General features: G+C 37.5%; 1 protein-coding gene across 2 annotated transcripts in view; it reads right to left on the bottom strand.

Annotated features, from left to right (window-relative positions):
• The window catches only part of DBT (dihydrolipoamide branched chain transacylase E2), a 41,932-nt gene that overhangs the window by 17,323 nt on the left and 4,846 nt on the right, over window positions 1–19,763 (bottom strand). Inside the window, exons 2-5 of one of the 2 annotated variants that reach the window (XM_069598776.1) lie at window positions 17,879–18,002; window positions 13,675–13,750; window positions 12,125–12,306; window positions 1,496–1,617 (exon numbers count right to left, since the gene is read on the bottom strand). In XM_069598776.1, coding sequence (XP_069454877.1) covers window positions 1,496–1,617; window positions 12,125–12,306; window positions 13,675–13,750; window positions 17,879–18,002 — 504 coding nt within the window. The remainder of the gene's footprint in view (window positions 1–1,495; window positions 1,618–12,124; window positions 12,307–13,674; window positions 13,751–17,878; window positions 18,003–19,763) is intronic. The other variant, XM_069598787.1, reaches the window with a different exon arrangement.

Raw genomic sequence — 19,763 nt, forward strand, 5'->3', positions numbered from 1 at the left:
CTGTCAATTAGTTTTTTCCTGATGGTTGTTTTAGAAAGATCAGTACAAAACACTGAAATGACACAGGAAAGCTACATCATACATTTCTGTGGGTAGTCCTTCTATATGATTTTTTTTAAATGGTAAAATGTTTACAGCTTTCAAAGCAATATAAAAGATCATTATTTCATCTAATACCTTAACAATCAAGTATTCCATAATACCATTTCTATTTCTCTATTTCAACAAATCATCTTCATATCTGAACACATTTAATGGCTAACAAATCTTCATTAAAGGTACAGAACATAATTTTCCTAAGCATTTCCCTGATTTTGACCACATATGTGCCTTCTAGTTTCTGACTACATAAAACGCTGGGAAGAATATATCCTAGATGACCTTCCCCAGTGGTAGGATAACTAGCTGAAGAGATATGAACATTTTAATGACTCTTACTATATATTCCCAAAATGTAAACATTTTTTCCCACTGTAACTAAACTACTTCTCTCAAAAAGAGACAAACAAAAACCCTGCACTGTGGGGCATAGTGGAAAGAACTCAGGCTTTGGAACCAGAAAGATCTGTGCTCACATCCCCAGTTGAGCTACTTATTTGATTGTAGGCAACCCAATCAATTTCTCTTTCCTTTCTCATCTCATCAGAAAGCGGATAATCCAAACCAGCTTGCAGGGTTACCGTGAGGATTAGCTGTAATGTTATGTATGGCATCTGGCTCAGAAGTGCTCAAACGATGGAGGCAACAATTGTTGAGGCAGTATTAATCATTGAGAGCACTGGTTTTAGAGTCATGGAGATTCACTTTGGAATCCCAGTTCTATTATTGTGTTAGCTATGTGACCTTGCACCAGTTATTTGACTTCTCCAAGTCTTACAAAAGTCTGTTATTTCACAGAGTTGTGAAGATTAAAAATAAGATGACATATAAATTATTAGCACAATGCCCAGGACCCATCTTGCTTTGAAGATTAAGCATCCATGACGGGCAAGTAAGAGGGAACACAAAAGACCAGCCTCTATGACTGAAGTCAATACTATGGTGTTTTCCATCTCCCTGGGATCCAGCAGATCCTTGAGACCATATCCATGCCTGGACCATTTCCCATCCCTTCCCTGCACTGCTTCCATTCTTCCTAGTAAAGATGATCACTCTTTCAATTAATTAATCACATGTTCCCAAACACCTGTCTCAAGCTATGCTTCTAGGGTACCTGATCTAAGACTCTAGAATTTACAAGTATTCAATAATCAGTAGCCCTGACTTTCATTAGGCTCTCAGAAAAAAAAAAACAACAACCCACACTTTTCATTAATATGAATAAGTTCACAATTTTCTTCTCATTTCTCATAAGGACTAACCTTTTAGTAACTTGAGCTGTGTTTCCTTTAATCCCAACTTGAGCCAACTCATTATGGAATATCTGGGCAATTCTTCATAGATACACATGGAGACCTTCTATGTGATCTCACACTTAAATATTAAGAAAACTTACATTGTTTTCCATTGCAAGGCGACGAACTGCAGGAGTTGCCAGTGTTTTCTGGCCCTTTATCTCTTGGTGTGTGTGTTCATCATGGGACACAGCAGGGGTTTCAACAACATCTTCTTCTGAATCTGGAAACAGGATATTATTACTGTTTAGTAGAAAATATCAAAACAAGCTTGTTGTTCAGTCCTTAAGTTGTGTCCGACCCTTTGCAGCCCCATGGACTGCAGCACGCCAGCCTGTCCTTCACTGTCTCCCTGAGTTTGCTCAAACTCATGTCTATCAAATCAGTGATGCCATTCAACATCTCATCCTCTGTTGCCCCCTTTTCCTCTTGTCCTCAATCTTTCCCAGCATCTGGGTCTTTTCCAATGAATCAGTTCTTCACATCAGGTAGCCAAAGTATTAGAGCTTCAGCTTCAGCATCAGTCCTTCCAATGAATATTCAGGATTGATTTCCTTTAGGATTGACTGGTTGGATCTCCCTGCAGTCCAACGGACCCTCAAGAGTCTTCTCCAACACCACAGTTTAAAGCGTCAATTCTTGAGCAATCAATCAGCCTTATGGTCCATCTCTCACATCCATACATGACTACTGGAAAAACCATGGCTTTGACTAGACAGACCTTTGTTGGCAAAGCGACATCTCTGCTTTTTAATACACTGTCTAGGTTTGTCATTTTAGTTGCTCAGTCGTGCCTGACTCTTTGTGACCCCGTGGACTGCAGCCTACCAGGCTCCTCTGTCCATGAGATTTTCCAGGCAAGGATACTGGTGTGGGTTGCCATTTCCTTCTCCAGGGGATCTTCCCAACCCAGAGATCGAACCCAGGTCTCCTGCACTGCAGGCAGATTCTTTACCAACTGAGCTACAAGGGAAGCCCAGGTTTGTCATACCTTTTCTTATAAAGAGCAAGTGTCTTTTAATTTCATGGTTGCAGTTACCACCTGCAGTGATTTTGGAGCATAGTGCCTCACAACATATAAATAAATTCCATTTAAAGTATATAGGCAAAACCCATGATAGATGAGCTACTTCAGAATGGAAAAACACAACTTTAAAATAGAAAAACAAACAAGGGAACTGGAGTAAGTGAGAGGGGTGTACTAGTACAGGTACTGTTTAATGACTATGATTATCTTCTATTCACATCACTTCTGTTAAAATTATGTAGCAGCTACAAGTTTAAAAATGAGTTTCTTTCATAAATTTTAAAACACATGTAAACATTTTCTTAATAAATTTCTCATATTCGTATATAGGTACACTATATATACATTTGTATACACACATACATATGTATATATGGCATGAATTAATAATCAAATGTGAGGTAAATTACATGAATCATGTAAAGTCTGAGAATCTTAAATGCTTTTCTAAGATAATTTAGCATTTAAATTTTTTTCTCTGCTTTGAATGTAACGAAGAATGCTGTGGAAGTTTTCATGGCTAGTACTAATTTGGTAGTTTTGTTCTCTGCTAATACTAATTTGGTAGTTTGGAAAACTCAGCAGCGGCCACAGGACTGGAAAAAGTCAGTTTTCATTCCAATCCCAAAGAAAGGCAATGCAAAAGAATGCTCAAACTACCGCACAATTGCACTCATCTCACATGCTAGTAAAGTAATGCTCAAAATTCTCCAAGCCAGGCTTCAGCAGTATGTGAGCCATGAACTCCCTGATGTTCAAGCTGGTTATAGAAAAGGCGGAGGAACCAGAGATCAAATTGCCAACATCTGCTGGATCATGGAAAAAGCAAGAGAGTTCCAGAAAAACATCTATTTCTGCTTTATTGACTATGCCAAAGCCTTTGACTGTGTGGATCACAATAAACTGTGGAAAATTCTGAAAAAGATGGGAATACCAGACCACCTAACCTGCCTCTTGAGAAATCTGTATGCAGGTCAGGAAGCAACAGTTAGAACTGGACATGGAACAACAGACTGGTTCCAAATAGGAAAAGGAGTACGTCAAGGCTGTATATTATCACCCTGCTTATTTAACTTATATGCAGAGTATATCATGAGAAACGCTGGACTGGAAGAAACACAAGCTGGAATGAAGATTGCCGGGAGAAATATCAATAACCTCAGATATGCAGATGACACCATCCTTATGGCAGAAAGTGAAGAGGAGCTAAAAAGCCTCTTGATGAAAGTGAAAGAGGAGAGTGAAAAAGCTGGCTTAAAGCTCAACATTCAGAAAACGAAGATCATGACATCTGGTCCCATCACTTCATGGGAAATAGATGGGGAAACAGTAGAAACAGTGTCAGACTTTGTTTTCTGGGGCTCCAAAATCACTGCAGATGGTGATTGCAGCCATGAAATTAAAAGATGCTTACTCCTTGGAAGAAAAGTTATGACCAACCTAGATAGCATATTCAAAAGCAGAGACATTACTTTGCCGACTAAGGTCCGTCTAGTCAAGGCTATGGTTTTTCCTGTGGTCATGTATGGATGTGAGAGTTGGACTGTGAAGAAGGCTGAGCACCAAGTAATTGATGCTTTTGAACTGTGGTGTTGGAGAAGACTCTTGAGAGTCCCTTGGACTGCAAGGAGATCTAACCAGTCCATTCTGAAGGAGATCAACCCTGGGATTTCTTTGGAAGGAATGATGCTAAAGCTGAAACTCCAGTACTTTGGCCACCTCATGCGAAGAGTTGACTCACTGGAAAAGACTCTGATGCTGAGAGGGATTGGGGGCAGGAGGAGAAGGGGACGACTGAGGATGAGATGGCTGGATGGCATCACAGACTCGATGGATGTGAGTCTGAGTGAACTCCGGGAGATGGTGATGGACAGGGAGGCCTGGCGTGCTGCGATTCGTGGGGTCGCAAAGAGTCGGACTCGACTGAGTGACTGAGCGACTTAACTGAACTGAACTGATTCTCTAACTCTAGAGTAGTGATATAAGAGAAATAATCTTGGGCTATTAGCATGCAGTTTTGCAATCAAAAAAGGTTTTGAGAACATTTAATTGTCAAGGTTGGATGCTAGAAAGTCAATACTGAGTACAGCAGAATCTCTGTGGGAATAAGGAAATTAGAGACAGCCTCTGAACACCAGCAGGCAACTGAGTTATCTTTGACATTCAATTCTAAGCAAATAAATTTCCACTGCTGCAACTGTGGAAAGACATTCTATTTATTCACCCCCCTCACTAATCTATGAACTGGCCCACTGGAGCTCTCAGAGTTCCCCATACGGGAAAGGAAGAGAAAAAAGAAACAAACAAAAGCTTTGTACTGAACATGAAGGGTAGTAGAAAATGTGACTGCTGGAATTCAGGACATACTGCCCCAAAATATGCCACTCTGGTTGGTTTGAGCTGCATGCAACTGGAAAACATCAAATGCAAGGAGAGGTAAACTCTGAGCTCTCATTTACCTGAAGACGTCCAAAAGGAACTCAGCTGTCATAAGCTCCCTCCCCAGAGGAGAGTCTGACTGCTAGAGAAGATTGACTCTTATCACAGAAGAGACTAGAAATTCGTAACACAGACAGACAAACTTTTGTCACAAACTATCTTCAGTCAGTCAGTTCAATCGCTCAGTTGTGTCCTACTCTTTGCAATCCCATGGACTGCAGCACGCCGGGCTTCCCTGTCCATCACCAACTCCCGGAGTTTACTCAAACTCATGTCCATCGAGTCAGTGATGCCATCCAACCATGATCAAACTATCATGTGAGTGAAAGTGAAGTCACTCAGTCGTGCCCGACTCTTTGCGACCCCATGGACAGTGGCCTGCACCAAGCTCTGCCATCCACGGGATTTTCCAGGCAAGAGTACTGGAGTGGGTTGCCATTTCCTTCTCCAGGGAATCTTCCCGATCCAGGGATCGAACCCAGGTCTCCCGCATTGTAGACAGACGCTTTACTGTCTGAGCCACCATACCTCCTACGTATTCCACGAAGAGCCTGTTTATCTTTCCTAAAAATGGTTTACTCTCCCTTAAAAGGCTTCCTTCCCTCCTACTCTTTTACTTTAACTCTAAAACACTGTATTGTCCTGGCAAACATCTTTAATACTATAAACTCTAAATGACACCTAACTTGTGTTGTTACCTCACAATGTACGAACAGACATGTTAGAATGTAGTGCCAGTATCCCAGGTGCAGAATGGAACTGATATTCCATCTCTGAAAACAATTTTCAGTGTAATAAAGTGGTTTGGAACATGGGTTTTAGAATTAAACAGAGCTGGGGTCAAATCATAGCTCTACCAATTACCAGCCATGGGGCCATGGGCAACTTAAACCTCCATGTGTCTCAATGTTGCATGCATCTGTATGATTTAATGAGTATATATATATATAGCACATAAGCACAGAAAAAGCATTCAATCAATGATAGATGTTCATGTTAAAAGGTGAATGCAGTATAATGGCAGAAGTGAAGAAGTGAACTGAAGTTGCTCAGTTGTGTCCAACTCTTTGTGACCCCATGGACTGTAGCCTACCAGGCTCCTCGGTCCATGGAATTTTCTGGGTAAGAGTACTGGAGTCGGTTGCCATTTCCATCTCCAAATGGCAGAACAGTACCAGTTTAACATAGTATTCTGCTACTTCTTCTGTCCCCCTCTCTCTTCTGCATGGTGGCAAGAAGCCTCAATTAAAGCTTATTAGGTACAGAAACTTGCCAATTGTTTGACGGTCAAGCATTTTGGCAACTTAATCTTGTATATAGAGCTGCAGGAACAGAACACCTGAAATAGCTGCCAAGTAGCCTCAACATAAAACCCATGCACCTGCTTCAGAGAAAAGGCATTTAAACTCTCGGTTGGAGCCTATTTTCTTTTCTTGACATACATGTCTTAACAAATTTGGTTACCTGTGTTCCCAGAAAGTTAGGAAGGATTATAATGGCCTGTCACAATGACAATGCCAAGAGATATGCTGAAAATCAAAAATCAGATGAAGAATTGTGTTTTTGTTTTTCCCAGAACAATGAATGTTTATTGACATATAGCTTTGCATAATAAAAAAAAATGATTTTAGGTTATACTCAATATACTCACTCTGCTGCTGCTGTTAAGTCGCGTCAGTTGTGTCTGACTCTGTGTGATCCCATAGACGGCAGCCCACCAGGCTCCCTGTCCTTGGGATTCTCCAGGCAAGAACACTGGAGTGGGTTGCCATTTCCTTCTCCAATGCAGGAAAGTGAAAAGTGAAAGTGAAGTCGCTCAGTCATGTCCAACTCTTAGCAAACCCATGGACTGCAGCCTACCAGGCTCCTTTGTCCGTGGGATTTTCTAGGCAAGAGTACTGGAGTGGGTTGCCAGTGCTTTAATAAAGAGCAAAATACGTAGGATTTTAAAAACTAAAACTAATGAGTCCCATTAAATGAATTGTTTTGAAAAGTTTGTGTTCAAAAAGTTTTAGTTGTTTAGAGAAATGAGGAGTAATCTTACCTTTTAAAATAGAGGTTAGAGAAAGCCAAGTTAGCTATAAGGAGAACTCACAGCAATAGTCTAAAAATTGAGTTTAAAGTAGATGGCACACTGAGGCATGAATCAGCTTTGATATAATCTTGATAATATTAAGCAACTAAATCATCAATTTGTAATTGTAAAGAGTATATGCTTTTTAAATATCACAGATACAAGTTGGCATAAGTGAGTCTAGTGAGGTCTCTTTAAGTAGACATCTGTCTACAGCCAAAGAACTCATAAATAGGACTTGGAGGTCACAGATATATTTTTCCTGATCAAAATTATCATGATACCCCAATCTTAAAAAGCAGGTTGAAACACCATGTTACAAATGACAGTACCATAGAATATTATTTAAACAAGCATTATGACAGGATTTTGTGTCCAATATTACTACTAAGATTTCTACTCTTGATCCGTTGCACTCTAGATGTAATTATTTTCTACTTGTAAAATGTACAAAATATATCTTATACTCCTAAAAAACTTCTCATTAGGTAATTTTCTTACTCATAGTATAACTGGTTTTCTCGGCACTAAAACAGGGAATAATACAAACAAATTCAGTATTACTATAATTGTTTTTTTGACTGTGCTGGGTTCTAGCTGTGGCATGTGGGATCTAGTTCCCCAAACAGGGAGTAGACTGGACCACCAGGGAATATCTTACTATAAATTCTTGTTTAAGACAAGGTACACGGAATATTTAGAAACCTTTTCCATTTCCAGAATTTAAAAAGAGGCATATATAAATTTATTAAAAAACAATCCACTATTCTATAGGCTTGCTTATTTGATATATAGGATTATGCTTCATAGTTATTCTTACAATAAGAGATTTAATACAAATTATAAAAATATAAATATAAAAGCAAAAAGGTACACACACAAAATAAAACTAGCATGCAAGATAATTATTCAGAATGCACTATGAATAGCAAATGAAATAGTTAGCAATGATCATTTTTCTATGAGGAAAATTACCAGATAATTTTTACTCTCGCAATCTATCCAATCCCGTTGTTTTTACAAATAACACACTGCACATACAAAAAATATAAAATTTGTTGAATGTTGAAATACATATATATCCATAACCATCACTGCAATCAAGACAATGGGTGTATCTATCACCCCTCAGAGTTTCCTTATATTCCTTAATAATTATTCCTTCCCAAACCTTCCCCCCTCCCTACTCTATCAGCAGGCAACCACCAATTGGTTTGCTGTCATTATAGATCAGTCTGGATTTTCTAAAATTTTATTAATCTCCAAAATATATAAGCAACTCATGCAGCTCAATATAAAAAAACAACCCAATCAAGAAATGGGCAGAAGACCTAAACAGATATTTCTCCAGAGACATAGATGGCCAACACACACATGTAAAGATGCTCAATATCACTCATTATTAGAGAAAATACAAATCAAAGCTACAGTGAGATTTCACCTCATACTGGTTAGAATGGCCATCATCAAAAAGATCTATAAACAATAAATGCTGGAGAGGATGTGGAGAAAAGAGAACCCTCTTGCGTTGTTGGTGGGAATGTAAATTGATATAATCATTATGGAGAACAATATGGAGGTTTCTTATTAACTAAAACTAAAACTGCCATATGACCCAGAAATCCCACTACTGGGCATATACCATAATTCAAAAAGATACATGTCTCCCAGCATTCATTGCAACACTATTTACAACAGCCTGGACATGGAAGCAGCCTAAATGTCTCTCAACAGATGAATGGATAAACAAGATATGGTACATGTATACAATGAAATAATATTATTCAGTCATAAAAAGGATCAAGCTTGGGTAATTTATAGTGATGTGGATGAACGTAGAGTTTGTCATATGAAGTGAATAAGTCAGAAAGAGAAAAATAAATACCATATGTTAACGCATATATATGGAATGTAGAAAAATGGTACTGATGAACCTATTTGCAGGGCAGGAATCTAGGTGCAGATGCAGAGAACAGACTTGTGGACACAGAGGAGGAAGGCGAAGGATGGAAGAATTGAGAAGCTATCATTGATATATGTATACACCATCTTGTGTAACACAGCTAGCCAGTGCAAAGCTACTATATAGCACAAGGAACTCAGCTTGGTAATCTCTGATGATGACCTAAAGGGGAAGGATGGGGGTGGAGGGATGGGAGGGAGGGGTATATGTCCACATATAGCTAATTTACTTCATGGTACAGCAGAAACTAACACAACATTGTAAAGCAATTATACTCCAATTGAAAACTAAATTAATGTACATAGAATCCACGTCATACTGGAAATTAATTTCTGTAAAAAAGTTATTTAGAAAAAACATACCCCTTGCCTGAAAAAGTTTTTGATTTTATAATTTGCTATATCAAGACTTACTAAGTTGGATTTCACTGGGGATACCAAAAGAAACTTTAAAAATAAAAGCAAACAATAAAACTCCCCCCTCAAATCCCAACTGCTCACTTGTTCATACACAGTCAGCCCTGGGAATCCACAGGCTCTGGATTCATGGATTCAACCAAATGTTGATTGAAAATACATAGAAAAAAAATTCCAGACAGTTCCAAAGAGCAAATCTGAATTTGCTGAATGCCAGCAACTATTTACATAGTATTTACACTGTATTAGGTATTACAAGTAATCTAGAGATGATTTAAAATATAGGCTATATGCAAATACTACATCATTTCATATAAGGGAGATAGGCATCTGCAGATTTTGGTATCTGTTTGTGTGTGTATGTGTCCTGAACCAATCCTTTGCAAATACCAAGAGACTACTATAATCTGCTTTTGTGGATGGCATAGATAGATACCTAACCTGGTCTACAGCACCTGATTGGTTATTCTAACTTACTGACATCCACAGTAACGTTTAGCATCTTTGCTTGTTTCCGTTTATGTCAAGAATATAATTCTTTACTTTCAAGGTCTTAACTGAATGATTAAAAAAAAAAAACTATATTATCCTGTTGATGCATCAAAATAATTCTGTACTTATTTCAGGTAATTAAAAAAAATTATTTGCTTATTTCTGGCTGTGTTGGGTCTTCGCTGCTATGCAGTTTTCTCTAGTTGCAGCAATCGGGAGCCACTCTCTAGCTGCGGTGTGCAGGTTTCTCAGTGTAGTGGCTTCTCTTGTTGCTGAGCACAGGCTCAACAGTTGTGGTGTATGAGGCTAGTTGCTCCGCAGCATGTGGCATCTTTCCAGATCAGGGATTGAACCCGTGCCTCCTGCATTGGCAGGTGGATTCTTTACCGCTGAGACAACAGGGAAGCCCCTATTTCAGGTAATTTTTAAAGATAAAGTCTTTCTCGTTTTTAATATTCCTAAATCATGCCTTTCAATAGAAATCTGAAATCAAGACAATAGGAAACACCCCTAGTACCCAGATGATGGTCTCTTATTCATTGCACATTAAAAGAACAAGAGCTCCTGAAGGAAGAGATGATTCCGAGTCTAGGCAGGAAAAGTACAAGATGATGCCAAAAGCAAGGAAGTTTTTGAAAATTAACAGGGTCGTGTTAAAAGAACACACAGCAACCACCTTGAAATGGTCATCACTATTAATAATTAGAAATCAAATAAATAATAAGAAAGCTTCAAGAAGTTTTGAAGGTAACATGTTATAGTGGAAAACATTCTGGACAAAAACTCAGGACATCTGAGGTCTAAGTTTGGCTTTATGATTTCCATGGGCAAATCACCCAACGATGAATAAGAATAAATAAAATATTAAGCATGAAACATAAACTGTGAGTGTGCCTGTGACATTAGTTACATTATTATACAGACTGAAGGACTAAGAGTCAGCCAACCACTGTGGTTCAGACTCCTTCTAAACTTTCCAACTTCACTATACTGAAAGGTCTTCATCTCAGCACTTCCAGAGAGATTGCTGGCTTAGGTTTGCCTCACAGAATTATGGTTCCCCCAACCCTCCTCCACGTCAAAGCTTCCTAGATGACATAACCTTGGTATATCACACCAATGCCAAATGGAACTTCTGATGTAAAGGGTCAGCTATTTGCTACCATAGGGACAGCACACGGCTTTAATTTTCCTATAACGTTCTCATAATGAATTCCCTCTTATCAGAACACCTAATGATTATAAGTTCCATGCTGCTGCTGCTTCTGAATGCTAGTTTCTTTGCTTCCCACTCTGGTTTTCCCTCTTTTCTACTTCTCTTTAAAAATTTGGCTTTCATAACCACCACTAATGAGAATGTGTTTTGGTTTTCTTATCAGTGGCAAACAGAGCAATCCCATCATGTGAGATTTAATCTTTGCACATTCCAATTTTTATTAGCGATGAGTGTTCAAAGCTTGAATCTTTCATTCCCAAGACAGTTTGTTGCTTCTTTGAACATAAGGTTTCCAGAAGGCAGGCCTCCAGATAAATAAAGTATTACTATACATGTTTTTATATATAGTAATACTGATGCTTGCTCCTTAAAAGGAAAACTATGACAAATCTAGACAGTGTTTTGAAAAGCAGAGACATTACTTTGCCAACAAAGGTCTGAATAGTCAAAGCTATGGTTTTTCCAGTAGTCATGTATGGATGTGAGTTGGACCATAAAGAAGGCTGAGTGCCAAAGAATTTATGCTTTTGAACTGTGGTGCTGGAGAAGACTCTTGAGAGTCCCCTGCACTGCAAGGAGATCAAACCAGTCAATCCTAAAGGAAATCAACTCTGAATATTCATTGGAAGGACTGATGCTGAAGCTGAAACTCCGAATACTTTGGCCACCTGATGCCAAGAACCAACTCATTTGAAAAGACCCTGATGCTGGGAAAGATTGAAGGCAAAAGGAGAAGGAGGTGGCAGAGGATAAGATGGTTAGATAGCATCACTGACTCAATGGACATGAATCTGAGCAAACTCCAGGAGATGGTGAAAGACAAGGAAGCCAGGCGTGCTGCAGTCCATGGGGCTGCAAAGAGTTGACACAAGTTAGCTACTGAACAACAACAACAAATACATGTTTTTAACATGGTAACTGGTCAAAAGATAATCATGTATCACAGAATACCTTTCTATTTTCCTCATCTCAGTTCTAAACCCGCAAATCAAATCCTGTAAGTTATTCAAAGGAAACATCACTTTCAACTGGTACCCAACGACAAAAGGACACCATTAATCAATTTGGCAAGATAGATGAACATATACATATATATACAGTACCTTTTAAAGCTTCCGTTTCTATGTCTACTAATGGCTTTCCCACATAGGCAGTATCATCTAGATTATAATACAGTTTTTTAATGACTCCATCATAACGACTAGTGATAGTAACAGAAGCTTTATCACTTTGAACTTCACAGATGCTATCAAACTGAGACACTGTATCTCCTTCTTTTACATACCTAAAAGAAAAAGTCATAAGACACTTTTACATGAACCATAGTACAGATCATCTGAAACAATAAAAATGCTACACTGAATTAGATGAGTATCCATGGAGCCCAGTATTGAGGCCCAATATGTTTCAGATGTTTCAGAAGAGACTACAATGGCTTTCAGAGGTTCTTTGATGCTTCTTCAAGGAGTATAAATTTTTAAAAAACAATGAAATATTCATAATTTATAATCCAAAAATTTAATTAATGTATCAAGTTTTTCTGCCTCACCCATTTCTTAGATGAAATATGTAAAATGTATTTTAAAAGTGTTATTTTCTTTTATTGTGTCAGCCTTCATCACATTTTAAGGGATACCTATTATTTCTAGAATTAAATTTTAAAAACTGATGTCTTCAATATACATCTGCTATACTTTTATAAATTGTAGTTTGAGTTCTTTGTCTTTATCTCTAACATGACTAATGAATTTCAGAGTCAGCCTCTTCTGACCTGAGATCCATCACTCTTTCCTTGATCCCACAAAGCCACAGAGACACAATTGCAAGGTACATTTCTGTGATTATGGTTCTCTCCTAACCTACAGAGCAATTATAATGAAAACTACAAGGAAAGAATGTTTAGGTGTCTAAACGAGATTCTTAAAAGGATCTTTAACAGTATAAAATTGTGGGAGAGAATCTATTGACTCACCTTAACTGCTAGTTCTCAAAACCTTTGAAAATTAGTTCAGTACTCGGAGGTGTTTTTGTTTTTCCAGCAAAGGAAAGAAAGAAAAGGGGTAGAAGGATGCCTAAGTAGAGGTCTTTTTAATTTTTGTTTCAAGCCTCTTTCTTTTTCACTTTTTTTTTAAACCTTTGAAACAGTATTATTTGATTCATGTCTTTTGTTTTAATATTTTAACCTGTTCTAAAAATATAGGCAAACTCTCAGGTAATGGTGAGTCAAATGTACTTGCATTCTTGCTGAAATCATTTTTAATAAACACAGCTTAGACTACATAATGATTTTAAAACAGTTTGGAAAGAAGCTCTAAGTTCATTCATTAAAAACTTTTCAAAACACATGGTCATATCAACTTAGCATCTTTTAGAGACTAATTTATCTTTTTTTAGCTGAAGTGAAGACTGGGCAGTGAAAAAAAAATTTAAAAAGAGGAAAAAACAAACCTTAATAAATTACACTGAATAAAATGCCCTGATGTATAATGAACTGTGCCACCAGTATATTGTCAACATAAACTAGATTTACCTTAAAGCTTAAAAAATATATATTTTATGTTATAAAGAAAGGTGCTTCAATTTAAATAGATTCCTATTTATTTGTACTCAAATTACTTTTATACTTACTTAAAAACATTTCAGAATAACTTACCATTCTTTAACAGTTACTTCTCTAATCCCTTCTCCAATGTCTGAGAGTTTGAACTGAACAATCTGTCCCTGGAGAGCTTCAAAAACAAGAAACGATGATCATTAAATACACAATGTATTGCTAATAGATAGATGCTTTAACATCTAAAATTAGAAAATATTCTCAAGCAGAGGCAGAAACTATTCTATTTCATAGATTCAAAACAGCATTTTATAATGTTTAAAAGTATACCCATCAAAGATTTGTATAAATTACTCAGTGACAAAGACCTGTTGATACTGCCACAGAACTATCATTTTCTGATTTCCAAAATAATGTTGTTTTACAAGAGTAGAGAAGGCCCTTCCAACCAATGAGATTTTGCACTAATAGAAATGAATAAAAAATAGAACTGGATGTTGTACAAAGGGAGATTCAGCTGGATCTCCTTGCTTTATGTTACGAAACTATAATAAACATTAATGACCTGCTCTTAAAATCTCTTGTCTTCATATAACTCTTTCACTCCCAGTGCCTAAAGATCAGGCATATCCATATTAGAAGACTTGGAAAATTCTTAATCTGCCCAAATAATGTTCTGCCAGCTTATTAAATTTTAGTTTTCTATGTCATCTTTCCATTTTTTTTAAACTCCTTTTTGAAGTTCTACATCCTTTTTATAACACATAGATGCCAATGATACTTTATGGTAACTATTTCCCAAGACAGACATTATTTCTGGTCAACAGAAAGTATGTATGGATCCTCTCGCTTTTCTAAATTAACGAATAGCTCTGAAGTGAAGAATGCTCCTCTCTCTTTTTCTTTGTTCAGCCGCTCAATCATATCCAACTCTTTGGGACCCCACGGACTGCAGCATGCCAGGTTTCCTTATCCTTCACTATCTTCTGGAATTCACTCAAACTCATGTCTATTGAGTTGGTGATGCCATCCAACCATCTCGTCCTCTTCTCCTCCTGCCCTCAATCTTTCGCAGCATCAGGGTCCTTTCCAATGATTAGAATACAATTAAACAAAATTGCTTATAAAACACATGTTAAGGTAGGAAACTTTTCTGTAAGAAATATGAGATTAGTACTTAAGAAACACAAAATATATTTTGATAAGAATGGCCTTTTGTTTCCACTTCAGTAAGTTGTGTTCTCATAGTCTGCTGCTCATAGTATAAATGCAAACCCTTTTGAAAAACAATTTTGGCACTAAGTATCAAAAACCTTAAGAAAAACCCCCAAAACTCTGTATCTTTGATTCTATAAGTAATTTTACTTTTAAGATTCTTTTCCCCTGAAGAAATACAGAGGTACACAAAGATTTCTGTTCAGGAATAGTTACCATGGAGTTACAATAAAGAACTGGAAACTAACTGAAGTAACCAAAAAATGACAAGTAACTGTACCATGGCACCTCTACAAAAAGCAATATTATGTAAGGAACAGTGTGAGCAAGGGCATGGAAATACGATAATGTACAGCATGGTCAGGGAATGACAAACACTTATGTACAGCTGATGATAGGATATGTGGCAAGAAATCAACCCAGGCTTAAGACTTTGTGTGCCATGAGGAGGTGAGGTGTTTGGAATTTATCCTACAGGTAATCAGGAAAGTGAAAACCCAAGTTACTCAGGCGTGTCCGACTCTTTGCGACTATATAGTGGACTATATAGTCCATGGAATTCTCCAGGCCACAATACTGGAGTAGGTAGCCTTTCCCTTCTTCAGGGGGTCTTTCTAACCCAGGGATTGAACCCAGGTCTCCCGAATTGCAGGCGGATTCTTTACCAGCTGAGCCACAAGCGAAGCCCAAGTAGACTGGAGTGGGTAGCCTACCCCTTCTCCAAAGGATCTTCCCAACCCAGGAATCGAACCAGGGTCTCCTGCGCTGCAGGCAGATTTTTTACCAACTGAGCTATCAGGAAAGCCCAGGTAATCAGGAATCAGTGGTAAATAAATATGGTCTTTAATTCTTTTGAAGCTGTTCCCCAAAATGGTAAAGTTTACTTTATAGTGACTATAGTGAAGTCACTCAGTAGTGTCCGACTCTTTGTGACCCTATGGACTGTAGCCTACCAGGCTCCTTTGTCCATGGGATTTTCCAGGCAATAGTCCTGGAGAGGATTGCCATTTCCTTCTCCAGGGGATCTTCCCAACCCAGGGATCGAACCTGGGTCTCCCGCATTGTAGATAGACGCTTTACCATCTGAGCCACCAGGGAAGAAGTGGTAAAGTAAACTTTAAATCCATGGTGGCCCATGACTTGTTCTGACCAATAGAATATAGCAGAAGTAAAGTGTGAGTTCTGAAATTACAAGCCTCCCTATGACCTCTCAGACTCCCCCTTCTTCCTCCTGGAATTTGTCTTGAAATCCCCATATAAGGAAGCTGTTCTAGGTTACTGGAGGATGAGAGATGCTAAGTGGAGAAGAGAAAAGAGATGCCCCAGCCAAAACACAGCACCAACTGTCAGACATATGAATAAGACCACCTTGGACCTTCTAACCCAGAAGACCTTGTAGCTGAATCTAGTCCCACTAGTGAGCCCAGGTGAAACCAGCAGAGGAACTGCGCACCCAACCAACCCCCAAAGTGCTAAGGAACAATAAATCACTGTTCCTGTAAGCCACTAAGTTGTGGGGAAGGTTATTATTTAGCAATAATTAGCTGACAGGGAGTCCCATCTACAATTTCACATCTGTAACTTTATAATTTCAGAGAAAAATATCTCTGGCAGGGCTGTGATAGAAAAGGTTGGGAAGGAGTGCAGAGAAAACAGGAGGTTATTGTAGATAAGAAATTGAAGTATAGAACTTAACATATTTCTATATTTTCAAAGCTGTCTGAAAAGGAGAAGACAGGTTTGAAAAATATATAAGCTAGAATATTACTAGATCTTGGTAGTCAACTCGATGTGAGACAAGAATCAGGATGACTCCAGGTTTCCAGCTTAACTGTTTACTGAGTTAGGGAATAATAGGAAGAGGATATATCCTAAGTATGTACAGCAATGCCCTTGGCACATAGTAGATGATCAAACAGTTATCTGTGTTGAATGGCTGTACTCTTACAATACAAAGTTGTATAATACTATGATTACTCTGTTTCCAGATGATTAAACAGACAAATTAAGTAACTTGCTTATGGTCACACAGCTAGCACCTGGCAGACCAAAGAATCCAAAGCCTCGGTCCCTTCACTGTTCACCCAAAACTATCACAACATTGTTAATTGGCTATATTCCCCAATACAAAATGTTTTTGGTGTTAAAAATAAATCAAATTAAAAATAAATAAATAAATAAACCCAAAGCTTGTAAGTGTTTAGAGACTAGAGCAAGAAGCTGGAGTTTCTGTTTGAATTGCCTTTATTTTCTCTGACAAGAGAAAAGATCAACTTTTAAAAATAAAAATCTTTTTCTTAATGGTGAAGATATGGTTTACATATTTTCGGGTGTTGTGGATGATGACATACACAAGGAATAGGAGGACTAATTTATCTCAGGGGTCAGGTTCAGCTGAAATCCCCCTTTTTCCCCCCATCACCAGCACAGACTAAGGCACCAAGTTTCTGTCAAAGGCTTAATGATGGAACAAAGGTCTAGGCTCACCAGGGTTCTAAATAGAACCCTGAATAGAATAGCAGGAAAAAAATGTTGGGTTTTTTTCCCCTTTTGCCATATCTAATACTTAAAGTCTCAAGTTCTTTGCAAGAGTAGAAAAAGTTGAGGAAAGGTAATTAAGTGGTGGAAGCCAGAGAACTTTCTCTTGACGAGCACCTCGCATTGCTTTCATCACGCTATCTTAACATGACAGACTGAGTGCCTCATAGAACAAAAGTAATAATACAGCGAGTAGGACACAGTCCACTAAATCAACAACTTAAGTCGTATCAGTGCTGACTACTGCATTTAGGTTAAGTCATATGATAAAGAACAGAGGACCCAAGAGAACACTTGGATGTTAAACACAGAGAACGCATTCACAGCATTATAGAGGCCCAGTATTAAGGGAAAGTATGTGAAAGGGGAACGGGAGGTGGGGGTGCCAAAAAACAATGAGAAAAGAAAATGAGAATTGGATAGATGTGTGGAGAGCAAGGAGGGCCAGGCTAAAAGTAAAAGGTCAACTCTTTTACTGTGGTAAGTCTTCAATCACTCAATAAATATACAAAACATTATTTTGTATAGGCTACTTTGAGATCATACTTACCAGCAGTTGTTTTTAGCCACTGATGTGGATGACTGTACTTGAATGGAGGATAACCAAAGAAACACACATACTTTGGCTTCAAAACACGAACATTACCACATGTTTGAAAGTAGCGGACACAAATCTAGAGATGAGAAAACAAAAAATTAAGAACTTAAAAAAAAAAAAGAGCTTTGAGAAATTATCTTAATGGCTTGTCTCTAAATATAAACTGAATTTCAAGTTTATTCTAAAAGTAGAACAATCATTATCACAGTGCAAACAATATGAAATACTCTAGGCCCAAATCAGAATACTTGGCATCAGTGATGAGTTTAGAAGTATTTCTGGTCAAGAAACCAAAGGAATTCAAACCCTAGCACACAGAATATGTTGTTGCTTGTTTATTTACTAAAATTATATCCTTAGAGTCTGATTTGCCCATATGCTTATTATCCTTGACTAAAATTCCCTATGAAAGTAAAAAAAATTTAAGTGTATTCTATATAAACACATCAGTGTAAGTATACTTGAGTCATTAAAGACTTCCTGAAAGAAAAAGTGACTGCTACTATTTACAACAGCCAAGACATGGAAGCAACCTAAATGTCCATCAACACATCAATGGATAAAGATGTGGTACATATATGTAATGGAATATTACTCAGCCATTAAAAAGAAGGAAATAATGCCACCTGCAGCAACAAGGGTGGGCCTACAGGCTGTCATAATGAGTGAAGTCCGTCAGGCAGAGAACGACAAATATTGTATGATACCACTTATCTGCAGAATCTCAAAAAAAAAAAAAAGATACAAATGTACCTATTTACAGACAGAAACAGATTTCCAGACTTAGAAAATGAACTTATGGTTAACAGGGGGAGGGGTCAGTGGGGATAGGGACAGATGGGTTCTAGGATTGACATGTACACACTGTGAAACTTAAAATTAATAACCAACAAGGACCTACGGTATAGCACAGAAGACTCTGCTCAATATTAATGTAACAACCTAAATGGGAAAAGAATTTGAAAAATATATAACTGATTCACTTCGCCATACACCTAAAACTAATACAACATTGTTAATCAACTATACTCCAACATAAAATAAAAAAGTTAAAAGTGACTGCTAGCATTTAAATACACTGAAAAACATATGTGGTATTGTACCCAAAGGTTTTCTTATTGTAATTCATAGATTAATTATTTTATATAAAATCTTAGTATAATACAATGTTACAGAAAAAAAATTAAAGTAGGGCTGAATGTATTTCATTTGTAAATCATATATATATTTGATATATATACTCTAAGTGTGTAAAAGGTACAATTTTTTTTTCATAGTTAACATTTCAATGATATGAAATGTTATGGCAACATATTACTCCAAGAATATTCCAGTATTCTTGCCCAGGAAATCCCTGATTAACTACATCACACTTTTTATTTATTTATTTATTTATTATATATTTTTTTAATTTTTATTTTTACTTTATTTTACAATACTGTATTGTATACATTGTGTATACAATAAAAAGTGTGTATACATCACACTTTTTAAAATTTTATACAATTTAAAAATATTACGGTCTGTTTAAAATTATTACAAAGTTTTGGCTATATTCCCCATTTTGTACAATACATCCTTGAGCCCATCTTATATCTTCCATACCCCTACCCTACCTTGCCCTCCCTCCCACTGGAAACCACTAGCTTGCTCTCTGTATCTTCAAGTCTGCTTCTTTTTTTGTACTATTCACTAGTTCATTGTATTTCTTAGATTCTACACATCAGTTCAGTTCAGTCACTCAGTCGTGTCTGATTCCTTGCAACCCCATGAATTGCAGCACGCCAGGCCTCCCTGTCCATCACCAACTCCCAGAGTTCAAACTCATGTCCATTGA

Source organism: Ovis canadensis, chromosome 1 (assembly GCF_042477335.2).
Source record: "Ovis canadensis isolate MfBH-ARS-UI-01 breed Bighorn chromosome 1, ARS-UI_OviCan_v2, whole genome shotgun sequence".
Lineage (NCBI taxonomy): Eukaryota > Metazoa > Chordata > Mammalia > Artiodactyla > Bovidae > Ovis > Ovis canadensis.